This window comes from Branchiostoma belcheri, unplaced genomic scaffold, assembly GCF_001625305.1.
Source record: "Branchiostoma belcheri isolate BF01 breed outbred unplaced genomic scaffold, Haploidv18h27 scaffold10, whole genome shotgun sequence".
NCBI classification, from domain to species: Eukaryota; Metazoa; Chordata; class Leptocardii; order Amphioxiformes; family Branchiostomatidae; genus Branchiostoma; species Branchiostoma belcheri.
In genome coordinates this window covers 1818906-1836641 of record NW_017802380.1, presented here as the reverse complement: position 1 = coordinate 1836641, position 17736 = coordinate 1818906, and the positions used below count along the sequence as shown (strand labels likewise).

At 39.2% G+C, this 17736-nt stretch overlaps 2 protein-coding genes across 2 annotated transcripts; one reads left to right on the top strand and one right to left on the bottom strand.

The window, feature by feature from the left end:
* Positions 1-784: 784 nt before the first annotated feature.
* Positions 785-6167, bottom strand: LOC109472313. Its single transcript, XM_019772003.1, has 6 exons — positions 5818-6167; positions 4289-4494; positions 2902-2933; positions 2398-2434; positions 1520-1649; positions 785-1058 (listed from the first exon to the last, which is right to left on the bottom strand). Exons 1-6 carry the CDS (start codon positions 5918-5920, stop codon positions 868-870), a joined length of 699 nt encoding a protein of 232 aa, XP_019627562.1. The 5' UTR covers positions 5921-6167; the 3' UTR covers positions 785-867.
* Positions 6168-6362: 195 nt separating this feature from the next.
* On the top strand, positions 6363-17629 carry LOC109472305. The gene is made up of 11 exons (XM_019771990.1): positions 6363-6836; positions 8628-8714; positions 10377-10439; positions 11519-11597; positions 12433-12518; positions 12628-12681; positions 13020-13124; positions 13686-13797; positions 14430-14532; positions 15113-15264; positions 15940-17629. The coding sequence occupies exons 1-11, from the start codon at positions 6762-6764 to the stop codon at positions 16029-16031; spliced, it is 1008 nt and encodes a 335-aa protein (XP_019627549.1). The 5' UTR covers positions 6363-6761; the 3' UTR covers positions 16032-17629.
* Positions 17630-17736: the final 107 nt, after the last annotated feature.

Below are 17736 nucleotides of genomic sequence, written 5' to 3'. Positions count from 1 at the left end.
TGATATGGGATGACAACATGAATCTTGACATCTTTTGACAAATCCCACCTAAAATATGTAGAACCCCTCTATACATATGAAATATTGATACACAACAAAATCTATATCTAAATGGCAAGAAAAAGCTGAGGTGGTACATTTCTGCAATGGAAATTGTACATTGTACTACCAGTATTGAGTCTTAATGTATTTTAAACAAATCAAAGTAAAAAAAAATTTCATCATTATGTTCCATTAACAATAATCTGCTGACTTCTACTGGACAAAACAAATCTTAAACATGTATTAAATTTATATTAAGATTCCAATATCTCAAGCTGGCATACTCAAACTTGCTTAATATCTAATAAGTCAAATGATCTTTGAATTTCTGTAGAAAAATTTAATTGAGACTATCTAAATTCTTAGCCTGTTAATAAAGTTTGACATGAAGATGAAAAATAATGTGATGGAAAGTTAGGAAGACAATTTAGTACAAATGAATTCTGCAGTATTCTAACCATATTTTCTTTCAAACTATCAGTGTATGTAAGTCCCACTGAGGACTACTTGCTGTACAAACAAACCTACCAACAAGCAGGAGACAAATGCTAGTTGACATTAATCTCCAAGCAGATCCTAGGGTGGCAAAAGACAGTAACAAATTGGCCAGACAGTATCCATTCACCAGAGAGGGTCCAATATGCAACACAATTTGTTACTGTCTTTTGCCACCCTAGGATCTGCTTGGAGATTAAGTTTACAATGGCTTGTAGCATCATACCATAAATAAGCAATAAGGCAAAGGCACAGCTATGCATTTCCTCACGGAAAATGCAGAAAGACTGCAACCAAGGCTGCAACCAACAGCTGCCAGGGTTGCTTTCCTCACTGAGAGAACAAAAATGCTGCAACCAACATGATGAGGAGACTTGTCCATGCAGGTAAGAGGCGGGTGAGTCCACTTGTGGGGGGTGGTCTGGTCACAGGGTTGTTGACATGTCCTGGAGGGATTATCTGTCCCAGGGTGTTGGGGAAGTCTGTACCTGTCCTGTCAAAGCACCACTCCTCTGGGTCCTCTGGAGGGAAAATAAAGACATCATGAAAGTAATCAGCAACCACACATATGCCAATGTCTATACATTGTATGCTAAATGATACTAGATTTACATCTAGAGTACTTTCTTCATTTAAAAATCCAATACTCAGAGCCTCTGAAAGAAGGAAACGTAATGTAGCCTAAGAATTATTATTGGAATATGATAGATGTGCTTGAAACCCAACATTTCAAAACATGCTATTTATGTAATCCATGAAATGTCTGTTACCAGTATGTATTCTAAAATCCAATACTTGAGTGTATGGTATGCTTTCTAAAATCCAATACATTATACCTGTACAAGCGTATAATGTTACCGATACATCCTATTCATTCTAAAAAGTCTTCCAGACCACCTTATGCATTTAAAATGTAAAGAGCCCTTAAAAATAACACTTTTAAGATCTGAAGAGAAATTGGATAGAAGAGACTAAGACTTACCTCCGTCAGGACTAACCGTGAACCTGTACCAGAAGTTGATGTCTCCCGCCTCACACCCAGTCTTACAGTAGAACTCAAAGTTAACTGAGTTTCCGCTGGCTTCCTGACACAGGTTGATGGTCCCACTTCCCTGTTTAACACATAATGATGGCAAATGTTAGTAAGACAACGTAGTATGTTTTGTACTTAGAAGTGAATGCAAATACATGTAGTAGTATACTTATTTGTATCACTGTTATGTATTTTTTTATGCACATTGTCTATTTATTTGTGGGCATGGTGGCCTTGAAAAGGTGCACTTAGGTGCACCTGTTCCACCATGCCCTCCATGTATATTATGTATGTGGTCAATCTAAATAAATAAATAAAATAAGTAGTTATAATATGTTTGTATTTTACAATATATGTAAGAGGACTCCAGGAAGTGTAGTGGTTGTATTGTCACTACATGTAATTGGAGGTTCTTTAAATAAACAAACAAACAAACACAAAAGTTCCTTTCAATCCTCTGACATTTCAGCCTGGGTAACATCCTGGTTAGTTTACGTCCGCTCCAATTGTCACTACCTGACTACCAATCAAACATGGTGCCTTGTTGCTTACTTGTTGGTTGGCAGCGACTATTGGAGCAGACATAAATTAACCAGGATGGTATTCTGGAGTTAATGAGAAATCATGAAGATATTGAAAGCTTCTACATTTACATGTACAGTGTACATGTCTTCTATTCTTCAATTCATGGCATGGTAGATAATACAGTTTGTGCATTGCTGATGTCTTACACCATTACTTATCCAGTTAAATGTTCATAAGTACACAAGGTGTATGTATGATCTATTAAAAGAGAAGGAAGGAATTGAGGACAAAAAGCCACTTACACAGTTGTCAATCTCTGTCTGGGTGCTGTCTCTTACACTGGAGGCAGAGAACCAGCATATCAATGGTTAAATTGAATATTTGTAAAATGTCAAGTCCAAATTTTCACCTGTACTTTTTTTTATATTTTTATAGTTACACTAAGTATCAACCAAATTCTCAATGTAAATGTAAACATTGTGCAATAATTGAGACAAATTAATGCATTGCTTTAACTTCTTCCTGCTGTCTGATCCCATATCAATGCATTTAGTTAGTGCCAAACAGCTACCTTAGCTGGCTGAAGGTTAATACATGTATAATGCAGCCAGGCTTAAATCCTGACCCACTCACCAGATTTTAGATCTGAAAACCCCATGCTACATGTACTACTTTTCTGTCACTGGACACAAGTCCTGATGCTAATACTACAGACATCATTTGAATTCCTCCGAAGCTTTTTAATTCTCCAAGCCTGATGTATGCACAAGCAGTGATGTCAATACATGTATGAATTTTACACTCACCAAATGTCCAGAGTTGCTGGCTCAGTTTGTACCTGTGAAAAAGCCATAGACGCAACTGTGAGATATCACACACTGATAAAAACAGTGACACAAATAGGGGAACTATATTCTAGTATAATGATTACTTTGTCACTGGATCCAAATATGGGCTTTTCAAACTTGTTTTAGAAAATGTTTTAGAACACAGAAAGCCCAATCTATTTTTCTGTAATTTTCCAAGGAGAAAATGGGGGTCTTGAACGGTTCTTAAGAGAGTCTGACCTGACAATATTGTTTGTCAATCAACAAGGAATGTAAACACAGTTTGCTAGTTAAGGCACAACTCAAACAGCAAGTTACACATCACATCCTAATCTTAAAAGCTTGACTTACTTGTCTTCAGATTCAACTTTAGTTTTCCCCAGATGCCTTTATTTACGATCTTTTACTTTTCTAGTGACTTTCTATTTGTACTCAAGGCTGGACCAAGGGTCGTATAGATTTTTTTCCAATTAAAACTACCCCTTATCTGAAATGCTGATAATGTTACCAATCCCTGCATTATTGCAGTCATAAAACCATTGTGCAAGTAAGCACTTTATTTACCCTGCCCTGGTATCTAGGGCCACACCAATTTGATTTGTTGTTTAAAAAAAATATATGAAGCGACAGGGCAAAATGAAAAAAAAAATGATTAAAACAATAGATTTTGAACTTTTGATGAAACAAAATTGCATTGTTACATTGAAAAACGTTAACAACTATGAAGAAAAGGACTTTCTTCAACCGTTGGGGCCAAAATATGTCTTTCATTGAGCATTTTGCATTTGATTTAGAAGAAAAAAAAATTTTTTTTTTTGCAAATCAGAAAAAAATGGACAGGGTGAATCCAAGAAACAACAAATTAAATTGGTGTGGCCTAGGTATACATTACAGGCTTAGATGTGAAAAGGATCTCAACTCTCAGCTATGTCTTGAATAATTTATACTGCAGTTTTTTGTGACCAGCAAGTACATGTACTAGTACTCTCCAAGCACCTGTGCACCGTGAATGGTGTGGGAAGAACTTTGATTGTCCACAAATCAACAACAAAGCCATGGAGTATACAATATAAACATGTTACGTTGGTGAAGGTTAGACATCCAGGTACGCAAAAAAAAAAAGCTACTCAAGCAACGGATTTTTCAGATGTTTCAGGTAGCAGCCACTACCTTTCGTCAGCGATACTGGAGACTTGCATGAGAAAGGCAGGTTTATAAGTGCAGTACGAACTATTGATTGATATGCAAATAAGCAAAGTCAAATTTCTGCAAGTCTAGTGTCACTGACGAAAGATAGTGGATGATACCTGAATCCATTTGCTTGAGTAACTGTTTTTGGTGTAAATAAACATATTGTCAGGTTTACCATGACTTCGACCCTCCTGCCGGAGCCCGAGGTCCCTGTGACTCGGACGCAGGGGTTGGGTTCGTTGGCCCCAAGGTAGTAGATGATGCCGCTGTCGTACCCCAGCGGTCGTGCTCCAGGGGTGTTGATGCTGGAGTAGTTCCTGTCATACTGGTCCTCAGGTACAGGTACAAAGTCTTTCTGCGGAGTACAGGCTGCTTCAACTCCTACAATGACAATGACAATGAACTTATCAATATTGCATATTCAGGCCCTACATGAGCCATATGCACTACGTTAGATTACTGAGGTACATTGTATAAGGGTAGGAGAAACAAGTGCTACATTACAGTGCTATGTATAGAGATAGATATGACACTTACATCAAATGTTCAGCACAACTTTCAGAAACTTCTGCATGGGAAGTACATGTATGCAATCCTCAACTAAAAATGGAGCATTGTCAATGAAGTACAATGTACCAGTAAAGCTTATCAGTTAGTATTAAAGTTAGAGTCCCTTGCTGACACAAGCTCTTTCCAGTCTTCTTTGGAAGGCTGCCATTGAATACATTATCTGTTAATCACCTGGGAAAGCTTATTATACTTATGCTCCCGCACCTACATGTAGCTCTGGCTCCCTCCAAAACACTAAGAATGCAGTGAGGGCCCATTCTAAATACACCTCTGTGGGATTATTGACACAAAGACACTTTTTCATTCTGACTCAGATGGTTACCTGTCTGTTTACTGTGTTCCTGCGTGATACACATGACTTCACTAATGCCCTTTTGGTTAGTCACCACAAAGAAACATCCCCCTTATATGCATTCTTGTTTTGTAAAGATGGATCTGTTTTTGACCAGCAGATCTCAAGCTATACCAGAAAAACCTGTTTCCTTTTGTTACGTGATCCATAAATTGTAAAATTCAGGACTAAAAACTACTTGATGAGTCAGATGTCCTTGGTTAGACTTATTAAGGTAAAATGAGTTTTATGAGCTTAAGTAAAGTGAAGACAAGAACTGTTCAAAGACACAGATTGTAAGTATTCCCGGCATCAAGATTCCCCATACACTGCAGAAACTTTTCTATACAACAAGAAGTTTTGGTGATAAAATCAACCAACCGATGAACACCGGAAGCCTGGCATTTCCAAATGTAGATTCCCCATTGTGTCGGAAGGATGCAAAGGAATGTCACTTAGTTGTTTTGCCTCGTCATGCCTAGTAGTAGGTAAGGTGTTCTGTACCTTAGTACATATAGTACATGTATATACATTTCTTTGCAGGAACCAGGTATTTTCAGTCAGTGTCCTGGGACAGTTAATTACAACCGTCTTTCGTCCTCTGAGATCAAAGGGCTAAATTACACGACACGCATATTAAAGCCGGATCAGTTTACAACAAACGTCCACAAGTAAACTTATAGCTTAACGTTACATAAAACAGTCATATGACAGATTTATAACATTGGACAACGGCTACGTACAGCAACACCGATTCTAAACACAAGGCGTGATTTGATTAATTAACAAAACATCTGTTTTACCTGGAGAGAGACCACAGGACATCAGCACAACACAGAAGACCACAGCTTGCCATCCGATCAACTGTAGCTGGAAAGACTGAATGTTGACTTTTGTCTTCGCCATCTTCGCAACTCCTTGCTTCAACAACTCTGTAGTCTGAAACCTGCCGCTTAAAACAAGGTGATCCCAACACCTGTGCTACCTTAGCAGTTGATCTACGATTTGTAAATTCGTAAAACGGTGACTCCCGTGGGAGTAAAACAGACAGAAAGGCGCAGGATGTGACACAACACAACAGTCGTCGTGACTCCAAAATCCTCGCACCACCTCGAGAAACCCGGAAGTATCCTTATAGGTGGCCGCCGTTTTATGCCCTGAGCTGTGCAAACAAATTAGTACAAAATCAATCTAACATCAGTTGATAACGCTTAAATACTAAGAAAAATAGATTTTAGATTAGTTTTAATCAGACTGTAGCAATTTTAGTATCGTCAGATGTCATAAAACCAACGATGTTCTGACTATTTGCACAGGCAGCTGAATTTTTCCCGTGGGCATCCGTCTGGGGCTCCGGTGTAATATACACGGGAACGAGGCGAAACAGATGGATACACAGGGTGAGTGACTGAGTGGGGAGAAGATGTTTCCCTCTGAAATTGTTCTCTGCGACATAGCTCTCACTCTACCGGACCCTGGACACTGCAGAATGTAGGAGAGGGAGGCGAGCTACGCATCTACTTGCTGGCATTGAGGAATCGCTTCGTATTGTGCCCCTGCGTTCGCCTGAAGATGGGTGAATAAGGGAAATATTATAAAAGCTCGCTAGGACGGTCTCTCCCGACACAAGGGTGTGCAATCTGTAATCTTTTGTTTTGTTGGGAGTCGAACCCGCGACTTCCAGCCCGGTGGATGGGAGCGGGCGATCGGGATCTTGCAGGCATTTCTCCGTGGAGAGGCGGGACGGATGGAACGGGAGGGAAAGGTGCAGTTTCTGCGGCACCACCAGGGCAGCGTCCGAGGGGTGGCTTTCTGTCCCAGGGTGAGTAGCTAGCCTAGAGAGAACCATTATGCAAATCAACCCGAAGGACATGCTTGCACAGGTGATTGTTCACCCATTGTTTGTATACAAAGTAACACTAGTAGCATGTCTTGAATTTAAATCACACACACACAATAGCCATTGTGATGATGATTTGCAAATTATGAATCTTATAATGATAATATCATTAATGGTAAAATTATCATCCTTCTGTGTCTGTTAATGTTGCTCTAGAGTGTGTTATGAATAACAATTATCTAAAATCACTCACATTGTATACCATAGAATGACAGCTTTACAAAATAATTAGTACCGCTATAGCCAACATTGATGTTGTATTGTTATATTATATCGTTAAAGTTACACGCGTTAACGTTGATGTTATGATCATCGTCAGTGCATCATGAATCAATGCTGAAAATGACTGTCAACAAATAAAGATGACGGAAATGTATTTTGAAAAATCTGCAAATCTTCCAATCATATATCACTGTTTATTAAAATTATTAGCTCATCAGAATTCAGAATCAATAGCTTGAAATGTTCCTAAGTAGGTCAGCATTTACTTGTGCTTATCAATCATTTGTAATAGTCCAGTTCTAGTTGATCAGTCATGTATCAGGTTGCACTGAGTCAAGGACATGAAAACAGACTGCTCAAATATGTTTATAGTTATAGGTGTGGTTGATATGTTATGTGAATTGTTAAGCCTACAGGTAGAAATAGGGGCCTATAGAGGTCATTTTACTAGTACACCTATCACACTGATTACTTTAATGGCATTTTGGACAATCTAGTTCTGTTGCCAGGCGATGTTATTCTCTATTTAGCACTGCCATGCACATGGTTGTAAATGTATTTAAAGAGCCAAGGTGCACTTCTGGTGCACTTGCCCTCATAACCCATTTCTAAGACCATCATCTCTACGTGACGCATGTCACAGCTAGTACTAGTGGTCATAACATCACAACATCAGACACTACTAATGTATTTCTTGACTCTTCATGTCTGATGGCATTATGATAATGATTAACGTTATGTTTAAATTTAATAATTCATAATGTCAACATTGTACTGACTCGTTGTTTTTGTGACTACACACAAAAACATGAGGATGTGTGTTATGTGCCTGGCAAAAATGTATGACGTACCAAGGTCTTGACCTGGATTCTTGAATGAATTGATAGCCAGCAGTTTAGGCAAATTGGTAATATTACGTGCACAATTCATCACACAACAGACAAATGCCTTATTTTCCGTTGATCTAATTCTAGCAATCCATGGACAAATCCATGGACAAGAAATCTTTAAAATATGAGACACAGAAATGGCTTTGATCTGGAGTTGACCTTCTGATATATCAGTTTGCAACATAAATAAAAACACCATGTAATGGATGTCAGAATGTCCTGGTTCTAACCAGCATGTAGATACCTATTCCTTGGTAACAGAACATTACCACCTGTCTCAATTGATACCAATTGAAGTTAATTTTGGATTTAGCAGATAACAAGCAAATTTTGTCATGTTCACAACAGAGAGGTATTTGTGGTTTTTGGTTGAAACAACCATAACACATTGCAAGACAGCACATGAGGTGAAAGCTGCAAACATAAATCCAATGCTAATACAAACTGTATATTACAATTTACAGTAGTCCAAGACATTAGACAACACCAGATGGCTCTAACCCAGATGATGGTTATATCTAACAGTATTAACTATTAAGAACTATGTTTCCTTTGAAAGGTCTGTAATAACTCATGATTATAATGTTGTTACTTCCTACAGGATCGGTACCTGTTCTGCTCTGGTGCCTATGACGGGAAAGTCAACCTGTACTCTGCACAGAAGGGAGACCTCCTCCATACGTACAATGTAAGTCAGACAGTCGTCAACACAAAACCCATCATCTGCTAATTATTCTTGGATTTTGTTTTGACTGGAACTAGTATAGAGGGTGTCTGTGAGTTTGAGGCTGGGTGCGTATAAGAAACAAGGTTCAGATTGCCCAAAATGTGTACAGTGGAGAAAAAGGCGTTGACTATGGATGCAATAAACTTTTCATATGATCCTGTATGTGAATTCACAGAACTTTGAAGTCAAGTTGTCATCCACAATTAGCCATACTGATAGTTGCATGTTTTTGATCTATTACATTTCAATCACGAAGAAGATTTTGGGGGAGGCTTTAAAATAAAATATTTTTTCCAAGCAACCCTTTTCTGTGTCAAACTGCCTCTGGCAGCTACTAAGGCAAAACGTAACATCTGCTTGGAGATTAATAACATCTTCCACGGAGCTCGTGAGGAGCATGTCAACCTGGTGTGAAAATCATAGGGCGTCTGACCTTGGAGACAGATCTAATGGCTTTTGAAGGTCAAACATCTGTTATAACACACTCATTGGTTGTTGATCGCTCAAGTTCAATCCAAATTGTTCCAACAGGGAAACCATCTGTGTTTTACCATATAGGATTCTTTGTTGGTCACAATATTCATCCATTTTTGTTTGTATGAAGATGCATTCAAAAGGGACCATACTGATGAGAGGGGGCAGGATATTTTGACCTCTAGGGCACAAAAGGTCGCTGTCCAGCTGGTGCCTCCCATGTCTGGCTACCCAAGCAACCGAGCAATCTACCATTAGAGTAAATTGTGTTTGATTTTATACGTAAGGATGTTTCAAATAATGATTAACTTTCTCCCAGCTGCCTACCCCCATAGCCAATACAATATGTGGTGCCAGGTAGCAACCTTAGCAGGCTGAAGGTTAACACGCTGTAAGTGTAAATCACTATAATTTGGGATGGCTGAATTTTGGCATTTTGGAATCAAAAGAAAATTTTTCACTTTCTTTGCAAAAAGATTTTCCAGACCAACTGATGCCCTGATGTGTGTCCATGTTTCTATCAGTTGGGATGAATTCATGGATTTAAAGCTATTCATTCCATCATCACCAAATTCAGCAAATTGAAATGCTTTGACTGCTGAATTTTTCCATTAGCACTTAGACAGATCTCTGACCTTGCCAGCACCAGGAGGAAATGGAGGAAATTTGTAGTTGCCTGGGCAGCAACCGATGGACTGACGATGATGACTCCTTATAGCAGACTGAGCACGTCAGCAGCACGTACTGCACCTGCGCAAAACCCGTAGTGTATTGTGCATAGCATTTTGGCAGAACGTCTCATATAAGGTTGTACTTGTGTATATAAGGTAAACATTGAAATCTCGTCTGTAGTTTCCAAATGTTATGTTGGAAAAGATGTCCTCTGCAACATGCAAAATTCTGATGCAACAGAGACCAAACATCCAAATAAAACTGCAAAAAATCAGGGTTTTGCACAGGTGCAGTATGTTATCTGACGTGCTGTTTTTGTTGAGCCATGAATCATGTGACCATTTTACCCTGCTTAAGTCTTTGACATATTACCCACAGTGCATCACACTGCACATGTCCAGTAAAAACTGTGAACTAGTGTATTGTATACTAGTATAACTACACGTGTTTACTAGTATCTTTGTGTTTACCTTCCAGATCACAACCTTGAGTCTTGCCAGGAACATCAACGCTGTCAGGTTCACCAGTGATGGCTGCAGGGTAAGTAATGACAACATTCCGTAATAAAAAATTGGTGCACTGTAAAACAGACAAATTTAGTCTTTCATTACGGCCAATTTGACATTGTTGTTAGAATTGAATTTCTGAAATGCATATAAGGTACAGACCACCTTGTGTTGGATAATTCATCTAAGGACAATCAAAATTTTTGTAGTTATTATTGCTTATGAGCAATTCATCCATCATCATCATCCTCGCTGCATTTCAGTGCTTGGCACTTGAATCGCACGCGGATCCAACTGTGCAATAGTATGTCATATATACAAGGCCCAGGGATAACAGTGGTTCAGTTGCATCCATTCTCAAGTGAGAACATGTCTGTCTGTTGTCATTATGTTGGAGGCTGTGATGACTGGTTTCCAAGGTGACAGAGAATCCTGAGCTCCTATTGGTAGTTCTGGGAATGGGAATTGTTCTGTCAAAGATGTATGCATGGCCACAAGCTCTTAAAGAAGAGACCCAATCAACCCCTGACAGTGAGAGATACAGGCTACAACTTGCCATCTAGCTGCCCATGGTTGATTGTATCTGTATCTGTATAGCTGGTATAACTTCCCTTTGACATAACACACCAACTTCACAGGCACATGGCGCAGCGGCAGATAGCTACATTATACTATTAAACTATTTGTTACACCTAACTATTGAATATCTGACTCTAAACATTGTTTTTAAGCTATCTAATGATAATGCCCCAACTGCACTTGGTGACAGCAAGTTCCACGTTGCGATAGTTCTAGGAAAGAATGAGTTTTTGAACACCTCAGTCCTTCGTTGATAACTCTGGTACTTGATTGTTGATTGATAGATTGATTAATTGGAGAGGAGACTCAGTGAGAGATTATATGTGTGTAAAGCAGGCTACACATTCATGTAGGAAGCCTGGGTGCCATCCTCTATAGTTACTGCTGGCTTCCTATTATGGCTTATCAGTTACCACTGTAACTACAGAGTATGGCACCCCAGTTAGCTTGTGGCTCTAGGCTACAACTTGCAATCTATCTGTCAAAGCTTCCAATAGTTGGTTGATGATTGGTTGATAATCAACCTTTCCTCAGATCTTGGCGACCACGACGGCGAGGAGACTGGCGATCATCGACGTGGAGAGCGGGGAGCAGCTGGGCTCGTACGACAGCTGTAAGTTTGCTCTGTCTGTCAAGTCATGCTTAGTGATGCATACCGATTCACTGGACTTGGATCCGGACTTGTAAGAATGTTTAGGTTCAAGTCCCAAAAAACCTAAAGGGCAAGAACCAAGTCCGGACTTATAACAAAAAAAAGTTTACATACCCCTTTTCTTTCCAAACCACCTAAAACCTTCTGTAGATAGCAAAACCTTTGCTGCAAAATGAAGAAAACATTGCCATTGGGCAAGTATCAGCCTCCATGTTATGTGGCCAAAGTTTTGCCCAAACAACATTGCAAGGTTGCCAACATGCAATTTTGTATATGCCATTAGGCCATATGGGTTTAGGTTCAGACTTACAAGTCCAGAACTGAACCTAAACCTCTGGACTTGAATCCGGACGGTCCGGGACCTGAACCTAAATGTGGGTTTAGGTATGCAGCACTAGTCATGCTCTGTTACACAGCAAAGGCAGTGGTAGAAATACTTTTCTTCAGTGTTCTGCATTATTGCAGAAGAGTCAAAATTTTGTTCTGCAATTTGAAATCACTTTCTGCAAATACACCAGCCTCTATACCACAACCTTCTGAATTTAATAATGCAGAACTGCAGATTGTACTTTGTAACTAAGATTTTTCTTCTGCAATATTGTAAATCTCTTTGCAAAATGCAGAATGCAGATGGGTATTTCAAACACTGGAAGATGACCTTTACAACACTGGAATGTTACCAAGCAATGATTAACAAGTTGGTACTACATGTAGTAATTTTTACAGTTAGGCAAAATATCCAGCCAAATCCTAATGATTCATAAGTTTTATATTGTTTTTCTGACTTCCTCTACAGGTGCCTTCAATGGGCGAGATCGCACAGGATTGGCTGCTGATCCCACCAATCCCAGCATAGCTCTGTGCTGTACAGTGAATGGCAAGGTAGGTCTTGTAACAAGCCTTTTGATTGGTCCTCTGTTATTTGTTTAAAATTTTACAGTTGCTGCTTAATGATTGTGTTTTCTAACTCCTATCTTTGCTTCGCTTTCAGGGGGTGACAGTGTTTGACTTAAGAATGCCACTCCCACTGGACTTCATCAATGATGTAAGATGGCTTTCCATTTACTATTGTGGCTTATGAATACAAAGAGCTTGGAACTTATTTTTTCAAATGCAGAAGTTCACATAAACTTTCAACTTGAACTTTATTCATTTACAACCTTTCAGAAGTGACAATATAATGACCTTCTGAATTATGTGTTGATTATACCTTTCCAAAATTAGATATTATAAAATCAGACAGTGTAAAATTAGAAAGTGTTCAATAACAATTCCTTTTCATCAGAATGATTTAATGTTACTCAATGACTAAGTACACCTACATTTTACATTGTACTTCCCTCTGGTGTTACCATGGTAACAGATTTGTTGTTGTTTCCTCAGCTCCATGGCAACATAATCCGGGACCTGACGTTCCTGCATGACAGCTGGCCGTGGTGTAAGGGGCAGTCAGCCTTCCTGTCTGTGTCTGTGGACGGCACTGCTAAGGTAAGGAAGCCAGACGGTCTTCAAATGGCAGTGGCAAATTTTGCTGGTAGACTAAGCCTACATTAATGACATCTCTTTTCATGTCTTTATATGCCAATTTTTGTGCGTCAAAGATGGTGGATTAGGCAAAATTTTTGTCCAACATGAGCAGCAAAATTCTGTCAAATGATAGAAAGATGGACGCTCTCTAGAACACTGAAGAAAGCTATGCAGCAACATCACATGCATGTTAATGTATTGATTAGTGTTGGAAGTTAACCTTTAGCACACACCACACTGAAGTAGCCATTTGGCTACCCATGCTCTGATGGGTGTGGCAGCAGAAGAATTTAGAGAATTGGTTAGCTGTTATTTTACAGAATTGGTTATTCGTGATCCTTATGGATTTTCTAACAGCCCCACCAATTTCAAGCTTCATAACTTGCAGATGGATCTGACAAGTCATTTATTTCATTTCAAAGTTATTCTCTCATTAAGACTTTAGCTGTAAGGTGAGAATACTGTAGTCAGAATATATTACAACGTACGTAGTGAGTACATGTGTATGTGTATGTGTTACAGGTGACAACGTTAGATGGTAAAACCCTGCAGACTGTAGACTGTGGGTCCTGTCTGCACAGTGCTGCACCCACACCTGAGATATACGGGTCCATGGCTGACGATGGCTTCTACAGTACGTTTGTTTGTTTGCTTTTTTGTTTGCTTGTTTCACGTAATTGGTAAACAGCTTTTCTGTACAGTAAGTATAAGCCAAGTAAGACTGGAAGGTTTGATCCCTCTCATATCGGGATGGATAGTCTTTTTGATAAAGATTACTCTTAGTTACTTACTGCCTTACATGCAAAGGACTGGCATTGATGGCAGTAAGTGAGAGTTAGAGTTAGACTGCCACAACATCATGGCCGGTGAGTGGTAGGCAAAAAGTGGGTGAAGGTTGGATACTGATAATAAGTATACTAGTATTTCTGCAAAAGGAAGCATATGTCTGCAAATTTACATGTATATGAGGCAAACCAAAACAGCGATTGCTGGCATGTAATTTGGGGCAGTTATGATTTGTATCTGTATCTGTATGGCCAGTATAACCGCCTTTTGGCATAACACACCAGCTTCGCAGGCACGTGGCGCGGCGGCACTGGCTATATTACACCGATGGACTTGTTACACCTAACCCTTGAACTTCTAACTCTAGACATTGTTTAAAGCTATCTAATGACAATGAGTCAGTGACAGTGAGTTCCACTCTGCGATAGTTCTAGGAAAGAATGACTGTATCTGTATCTGATGTTGTGCTTGCCCCCCCAGGCCTGATCATGCTGGGAGGAGACTCCATCTCTGCCTACGTCCCCGAGGTCGGCATTCAGGAGTTGCTGCAGGAGCACGGGGAAGCTCCCGTCTGGAAAATCAGGTGGGGGAAAAATCTGCTTTTGTACCTTCTCTAGTTGTCTATTTGAGTTTAAGGTTGGAAAATCAGTAAAATGATATCCTACCCCCAAAATAATATCCTACCTCCAAGCTTGGGTGCCATCCTCTATAGTTACCACCATCTTTTTAGCGAGCAACATTAGTGAGCCGGTGGTAATGGAGGATGGCACCCAGGCTAGAAAATCAGGTAGGTGGAAAAATATCCTACCCTCCAAACATGGGTTAGTGCTGCTTTGGCTTTTTTAAAATCTTTTTTAGGCAATTTGTCAGGCTTTCTATTTCGTCAACTCCAAGAAAAAAACGTAATAGACAATCCTGGTTGTTTAACAACTGTTCAATTTTGGAGACATTTGTTTCTTTATTTGTTTGAACCATTCCTTATTCACGAGAAGCTGCTTTTTATTGATTGTCATGAGAGAAAAGTTAAGGGTCAGACAAAATATATCAAAAAGATGAAAGTTCACATAACATGATTATTGTCCTTTGTATAGGACATGATGTCCTCTATAATGTTCTTGAACCTCTAGACTTACACACCCATTTCCTGCCCCCCTCCCCCTCAGGTATACATCCAATGGCAGTATGTTGTATTCTGTGTGTGACAACGGGATGGTGCGGAGGTATCGCAGGTATCCCGACCATCACGAGTATCTGGGAGAGGTCTTCAGGCACAAGAGTGATATAGAAGACATGGACATATCAGCATATGACGAATGTATCCTTTTTTACGTTGGTGAAGGTTAGACATCCAGGTAATAAGATATGCCAAAAAACAGTTACTCAAGCAACTGGATATGATTTTGGAATATCCAGTTTCCTGGACACCGGGCTTGCTGAAAATTTTTTCAAGATGATATCCAGTTGCCTGAGTAACTGTTTTTTGGCGTATCCTTTTTTTACACTACTCATCTATGTCATATGTGATTCCAAATATGAAATGTGATTGTCTGTTTCAACTCACTCACTCACTCACTCACTCACTCACTCACTCACTCACTCACTCATTCACTAACTCACTCACTCACATACTCACTCACTCACTCATTCATTATTTCGTTTAGTATCTGTTGTTCCCTGTCTTCTGAAGGTTACTGTAGATGTGCTTGCACACTAATGTTGAGGCTCAATGGAGTTCAAATTTACACACCTTTTTATAAAAAGGGTTTGGGGTCAAAACTAAAAGCCTTTTTTCCCCAATAGTGTGTGACTTTGTGTGGTATGATGTCACAGGCCTGTGTGTTTTATTCCTAGTACTTATTCTAGTATCTGTGTCACATCAAATTTTTCATATTGTAAATCTGAACAACCTTTTGTAATTTCTTGTAAGTACTAGTATCTTCAGGTATTACTGCAAACACAAATTGCATATTTCCTTAACCCATCTCACCAGATCTAGTCACAGCTTCCAAAGATCGCACAGTGGGCCTGCTGAAGCTGGGCGCTCCCAATCACGGGGTGACAGAGTACGCAGAACTGACGTAGTAATGACCATGTTGCAGTCAGACCTCCCTTCTCAACTACTGTACAAAACCCACCACTACTTAGAATCACTGTTGACTCTTATGTACTGATGACATACAGTGGTTCTTCAGACATTGCTGGCCCAACAACAGTCCTCTTTGAGCATGGAAATTTCAAATATGTGGATTTCCTACTAAAGTACCAGTCAACTTTTTTTTACCATCATTGAAATCATCTGAGACCTGAAATTGAATATCAGAAGTAATATCATGTTCTAAGAATTTAGAAAGGGTAATTATTCAGTGGATCAGCAGTATTTAGCAATGGGAAACCCTTGATTGAGTCAAATTTTAGGACTTGATTAAAGCACAGTGTGGAGGATTTTTATGAAACTCCGAACTCGGAGCATGTGTGAATGTGGGAGTGAGTGAGTCAGTGTGAATGGTACAGGTTTTTACTAGTAGATTCCAGTAGATGCAGCTTCAAGGTGGAACGGAAAGTGTCCAGATGAAGAGTTGCAAATAGAAATGGTGGTAAAGATTCTGAAGTTCATTGTTTTAGGAGAAGCTAAAGGTAAGACACTGGCTGCTGTATGGGCCTCAAGGTCAAAAGATTCCTCAAGGTCAAAAGATTCCTCTTGTCGAACTTAGAAGTGTGCAATCCCGTCTGTAGTCTTAATCAGGACTCTAATGTACAAGCGAGAAGCCATCCACTTTTAGCCATGGACGTTGGTGCCATTCTAGTAGTCGTATTTTACTCATAAAGCAGAAAGTTTTCGTCCACTATTGATTGTAAACAGATGGATCGTGTGAGATGTAGCAGTATTTATTGAATCAAGTACAGAAGATATCATGTTAAAACTGCTGTCACAGTCCATCACATAAGAGTATGTAACCTTCTGCAAAATGCTGTGTACATAGATCTGCACTTTTTATGTCCGATATAGAAAACAATGTCAACCATTGTTAATGACCATGTATGAATCAAAGGAAGGATCCAGAATTTCACATTTAGAGGGAAAAAGTCTGTACAGAGTTTTGAAAATCTTAAGCAGTCCTACATATGGGGTCTTGAAGTCCTTACAATTCAGACATTGTCATGTAATCTTCTCATCAAGAACTGCTTATCATAGGTAACATTGATGAGTATTAGTACTGTATGTTAATGACAGTGACAGTTGTTCCCATAGCAATTGCATATGTTACATTGCCGACAGACCCACAAAGTTGGAACATCATTACTGTATGACTTACTTACATGTAACAACCTTTGTTGGCAGTCATTTCATACAACAATTTCTGTTCACAATGACATGTATTTTTGATGCTCGACTTATGTTCTCGTTTTACAAGTTGGAGAAAAAAATGTAGAACAGTATTTTGTCATTACAACATGTACCGACATGAACAATGCTAGATTCATCTTTTGGGGCAGTTAGAGACAGACTTATTTGTAAAAAATTTAACACATTCTTGATTCCGCTTGTTTACAGATCAAGTACAACATTAAACCATGTTTTGAAGGCACAAGTATGTTGCAACAATTACTCTGATCCATACTACCAGTATCTCTCAAATGGTATAAGATTGTATAGGCATTTAAGAATTAACATTGAGGAACACCATATCATAATCCTTTATTCATTACTGTGCAAAGTACATTTTATTCTAAAACTGCTCTCCAACTGAGTCACTAAATGTCTGTAATGTTTGCAATTATATGATGA

What these genes read in the sequence shown, in the direction of transcription:
- LOC109472313 (XM_019772003.1), bottom strand. Translation starts at nt 5,920, where the DNA reads ATGGCGAAGACAAAAGTCAACATTCAGTCTTTCCAGCTACAGTTGATC. An exon ending in GTCCTGTGGTCTCTCTCCAG is followed by an intron (nt 4,495 to 5,817) that starts GTAAAACAGATG and finishes TTGTCATTGTAG; the next exon opens with GAGTTGAAGCAGCCTGTACT. An exon ending in CCAGCAACTCTGGACATTTG is followed by an intron (nt 2,435 to 2,901) that starts GTGAGTGTAAAA and finishes CTCTGCCTCCAG; the next exon opens with TGTAAGAGACAGCACCCAGA.
- LOC109472305 (XM_019771990.1), top strand. Translation starts at nt 6,762, where the DNA reads ATGGAACGGGAGGGAAAGGTGCAGTTTCTGCGGCACCACCAGGGCAGC. An exon ending in ACCTCCTCCATACGTACAAT is followed by an intron (nt 8,715 to 10,376) that starts GTAAGTCAGACA and finishes TTTACCTTCCAG; the next exon opens with ATCACAACCTTGAGTCTTGC. An exon ending in TCACCAGTGATGGCTGCAGG is followed by an intron (nt 10,440 to 11,518) that starts GTAAGTAATGAC and finishes ACCTTTCCTCAG; the next exon opens with ATCTTGGCGACCACGACGGC.